General features: G+C 43.5%; 1 protein-coding gene across 1 annotated transcript in view; it reads right to left on the minus strand.

The window, feature by feature from the left end:
* The window catches only part of LOC123967231, a 6000-nt gene extending 4819 nt beyond the window's left edge, over positions 1–1181 (minus strand). Inside the window, exon 1 of the mRNA XM_046043283.1 lies at positions 3–1181. Within this exon, the coding sequence (XP_045899239.1) occupies positions 3–1046 (1044 nt within the window). The 5' untranslated portion in view covers positions 1047–1181. The remainder of the gene's footprint in view (positions 1–2) is intronic.
* Positions 1182–4672: the final 3491 nt, after the last annotated feature.

Genomic DNA, 4672 nt, shown 5'->3' on the forward strand with positions numbered 1-4672 from the left:
ACGTCCTGTAGTTTATCTCTGACTTCTGACACAGCTGCTGTCACGTCCTCAAAGTAGCGCAGAGGACGGATGTTGATGCTGGATGAGTCTGTAGATTCACTGAGTGCTGACAGTGAGGGGTAGTTGTGTAGAAACTGGTTGTCATCCTCTGTGAGCGAGAGCTGCTTCAGCTCAGCGTCTTTCCTCTTCAGCTCAGTGATCTCCTGCTCCAGCTTCTCCTGAAGCTCTTTGACTCGACTCACTTCAGTGTCCTGCTGGGATCTGAGCTGCCACTTCACATCGGACCTTCTTTTCTCCATCAGACGGATCAGCTCGGTGAAGATCTTCTCACTGTCCTCCACTGCTTTATCAGCAGAGCCATTGATAGCCTCCACCTCCTGCTGAAGCACCTTCACATCTTTCTCTCTGTCCTGGATTCTCTGCTGGATGTTTTGGCGACTCACCTCGAGCTCTCTCTGCCTCTCGGTCCTTTCTGCTGCAGCTGAGACTGTGTCGTGGTCTTTATGTTCATCCACAGGGCAGAGATAACAGATACACTGCTGATCAGTACGGCAGAACATCTTCATCACCTCATCATGACGAGAGCAGATGTTCTCCTGGAGCTTCTTGGAGGGCTCCACCAGCTTGTGTTTTTTAAATGTAGGTGATTTATAATGAGGCTGGAGGTGTTTCTCACAGTAAGAGGCCAGACAGACCAGACAGGACTTGAGGGCTTTCAGTTTTCTCCCAGTGCAGACATCACAGGCCACATCTTCAGGTCCAGCATAGCAGTGATCAGCAGGAGCAGCTTGGAGTCCAGTCTTCTTCAGTTCCTCCACTAAAACTGCTAACGTGGTGTTTTTCGGCAGGACAGGCCTCGGTCTGAAGGTCTGCCTACACTGAGGGCAGCTGGGGATTTTCTTCTCCTCCTCTGCATCCCAGTGGGTTTTAATACAGTTCATGCAGTAGCTGTGTCCACAGGGAATAGTCACCGGATCCTTCAGTAGATCCAGACAGATGGAACAAGAGAAGGTTTCTCGGTCCAGCTGAACTCCTTTCTGCGCCATTTCACCTCTCAGTGGCAACGACTGTCTGAGTTTCACTTTCTCAGAAGTGAAAGTAGTTCGAGCTCTGATCTGAACAGCATGTGTTTCTGCAGTGAATGGGGTCTGTCAGCACAGGCACTTCACCACATGTTGGTCACACCCATCTTCAAACTGTAGATCTGAAGGGGAGGGAACAAGGGAACAAGGAAATATATGGACAGAGTGGAGCTCGCTGTGATTGCGAGCAAGAAGAAGAGGGAGGGGTTTTAATTATGAAGCTGCATCTCTTTCAAGAGGAGCAGCTCTGGATTTAAACCATAGACAGTATATTACTGGACGATGCCACAGCGCGCGTTTCAATGGAGAGCAGTGAAGCCAGTTTTGGTCGTATAATACTTCTGCAGCTACTTCCTGTTGGCACCAGCATCCACTGCGCATGATTGTGCAGCATAAGCGTGGTTTAATGACGTAGAGTAACAGCAGAAACACAGTAATTCTGGTAGCTGCAGAACTGCACCGTATTGTACCAAAAAATGATTTTGGTACCATTAGTTCGTCTAATGCGGATTGTAACTGTTTCAACCCACTAAAAGGCTCATTTGCTGAACACCAATGTATCATCACAGGTTCCCAAATATATATATATTTTTTTCAGATTCCCAGAAAGCTTAGCAATATGGTTACATCTCTCATGTGCAAAGAAGCCAAACAACTGATCTTATCCAGCAACACAAGACTCCCCTGATTAAATTCTACCTTTGACCATCACTGGATCCCCTGTAGAAACTGTCTAAATGTTTAAATGTATTGGAGCTGTGACTGATGGCCGCCTGAACTTCACACAGAGAGCTTACTATATATTTAAGGAAACAAAGACAAAGTGAGCCGAGGAGCTTTAACCTCCACTACATCCCTGGTTAGCAGGATGAAGGCGCCCTCTTGTGTTGAGAATCAATTTTCACATTTCAGTTGACCTGTGGTGATGTTCACTGCAGGAAGACATGGAAACACTTCACTGAGCCTTTGGCAGCTCCAAACAGCATCAGTGAAGAGAGATTTAAATAGATGTAATATCAATATAACTTTATTTGGTGAGATATTATCAAACTTAGTACGAAGTGCTATCAAAGAAAGATAAAAACATTACAATCATTGCAGTTAATAAAAGACAAAAATAATGTATGACATACAATGCTGAAATTAAAATGAAATTAAAACAATAAAAGGGCTAGCATGTCAGATAAAAATCAGAATGCTTTCTGGAATAAATACGTTTTCAGGCGAGATTTAAAAAGAGGCATTGAATCTGACATCCTGATACCATCAGGCAGGTCATTTCAGAGCCTTGGGGCCCTGATTCCCAGAGGCTCTATCTCCACGTGTATTCAGCCTGGCCTTGGATGCACAGAAGACCCCTGCCGGAGAATCTCAGGCTGCGCACTAGATAGTCAGGGGTTAAGAGGTCAAGGATATATTCTGAAGCCAGTTCATTAAGAGCTTTTAAATTATTCAATAAAACTTAAAATCTTTCCTACAGACAGGGAGCCAATGTAAAGAGATTAAAATCAAAGTGATGTGGTCGTGCTTCCTAGTTTGGGCTAATAACATTGCAGTTGTTTCTGCATCTCGGGCTTTAAGATAGATCTTATCTTGTTAGCAATATTTCTAAGGTGATAGGAGCACGACTGTACAAGCTTAGTGATATGTTGTTTGAAGCAAAGATTACTATCAAAAAGGACACCGAGATTTCTGGCAACAAGCGTAATGTGCGTAGACAAGTAACCAGTAGAGGATGTAATATGTCTAGTTATGTGCTGGGCTCCAATTACAAGGATTTCAGTTTATTTGGTATTTAGTTGAAGAAAATGTATTCACATCCAGTCTTTTATATCAGCCGGGCAGGCCTGGAGGGAATGCAGCACACTGAGGTCAGTAGGCTTCACCGGGAGGTTTAACTGAGTATCGTCTGCATAGCAATGGAAGGAAATACCATATCGGTGGATCATGTCACCCAGTGGGACCATGTAGATGGAAAACAAAATAGGTCAGAAGATTGATCCTTGGGGCACATCAGAATGAACAGGAGATAAAGCAGACTTAAATTTATTAACAGACACATAGAACTTCCTGTTAGACAAATACAAGAAATACCAGTCCAATACTGTGCCAGAGATGCCCACCTAGCGCCTCAGTCTATTTAAAGCCATGGTTGATTGTGTCAAAAGCAGCAGGCAAGTCTAACAGCAATTGAACACATGCCAGTGTCCGCGTTCAATAGCGGGTTGGTAATTTTTAGAAGAGCAGTCACTGTGCTGTGGTGTGATCGGAAACCAGATTGGAATCTTTCAAAAATGTCATTGTTCTTCATCAAATCAAGGAGCTGCTTGGAAACTATTTATTTGGAAATGAAGGGCAGTTTGGAGATGACTCCAAATGACTGACTGGCAGGGAAACTCAGCTATTCAGTCAGAACTCAGTCAGAGCTCAGTCAGAACTGAAGAAGTCCTTTGGATGAGGGACGAAACGCCTTCCAGTATCTTCAACCAAGTCCAGTTGCACTTGATTTTAACCTTCGTTGGATTGTAGAAAAGAGTTTCCAAGTAACAAATATTCATATCAGCTCTCAGGTTGTAAATGGTATTTGGGATTGTGAGATTTGAGGCTGGAAGTTAAAATGTCTCTGTCTGCTTGAGTTCTGATTTAACAACATGGAAATACTTGGAACCAAATGTAAAGAATCATATTTTCATTTCATGGTTTTATGGCTAGACCTTATATCAGTGGCACATTGTCTATTTGTTGAAGAAGTTGAAATAGTTAACTTGTTGTAAAAGCAACTGAATCTGAAGTCTGTATGTATGTTTAGATCTATTTATAATTGATTGTAGTTTCAAACAACTTTTATTCTCTTCTTTCCTGTTTTTTGTCCCATTCCTAAAAGCCCCAGTCCATCAGCTGGAAGTGATCAGTTTGAGCTGCAGGTGTGACTTTGGTGTTTACCTGGCTGAGTTTGGTCTGAGTGCTGCGGTACTGGATCAGATGCTCCAGCTGGTTGTTGATGTGCCATCCAAGACCCATTTTTGACTAAACACAGGTGAAGGGTTCGTCAAAGAACTAACAAAGGTTCTGGATGATGGGATGTTATATATCTGATGTTGCTACCAAGAACCCAGACTTGTTTCTGCACCAGCACATTCCCTAAAACCACTAAAATATTGCTTTACCTGACCGGCTATCAGGGTTAATGCCTAATAAGCTAATGCCTTCAGTTTAAATAAATATTTAGGGTGCAAAACACTACCAGCTACGTTACGACTCGTCACAGCTGTCTGGACTCACAGCACGAGCGGTGCGGTTGATTACCATCAGGGCGTACGCCAGTGTGGCATCAGCTGGGCGGAGTTGATTAGCTCCGCGAGTCTTATCAGTTATACATTTGTATTTTACTGCGTGAGAAAATGAACACGTCAGTTGCGTAAGTCTTGCGAGACAGCTTTTTACCTGACTTCACAATTTCAATCTTGTGGCACGTCATGAATCCTATCAGGTGGGGAACCCCGTGACAAAGTCTTACCAAGTGGGGGTCCGTGGTCTAGTTTGTGTCAGTCCCTGACATAAAAAAAAAGTTTGAAAACCTCTATTCTACA

This window comes from Micropterus dolomieu, unplaced genomic scaffold (genome assembly GCF_021292245.1).
Source record: "Micropterus dolomieu isolate WLL.071019.BEF.003 ecotype Adirondacks unplaced genomic scaffold, ASM2129224v1 scaffold_156, whole genome shotgun sequence".
In the NCBI taxonomy this organism is placed as follows: Eukaryota; Metazoa; Chordata; class Actinopteri; order Centrarchiformes; family Centrarchidae; genus Micropterus; species Micropterus dolomieu.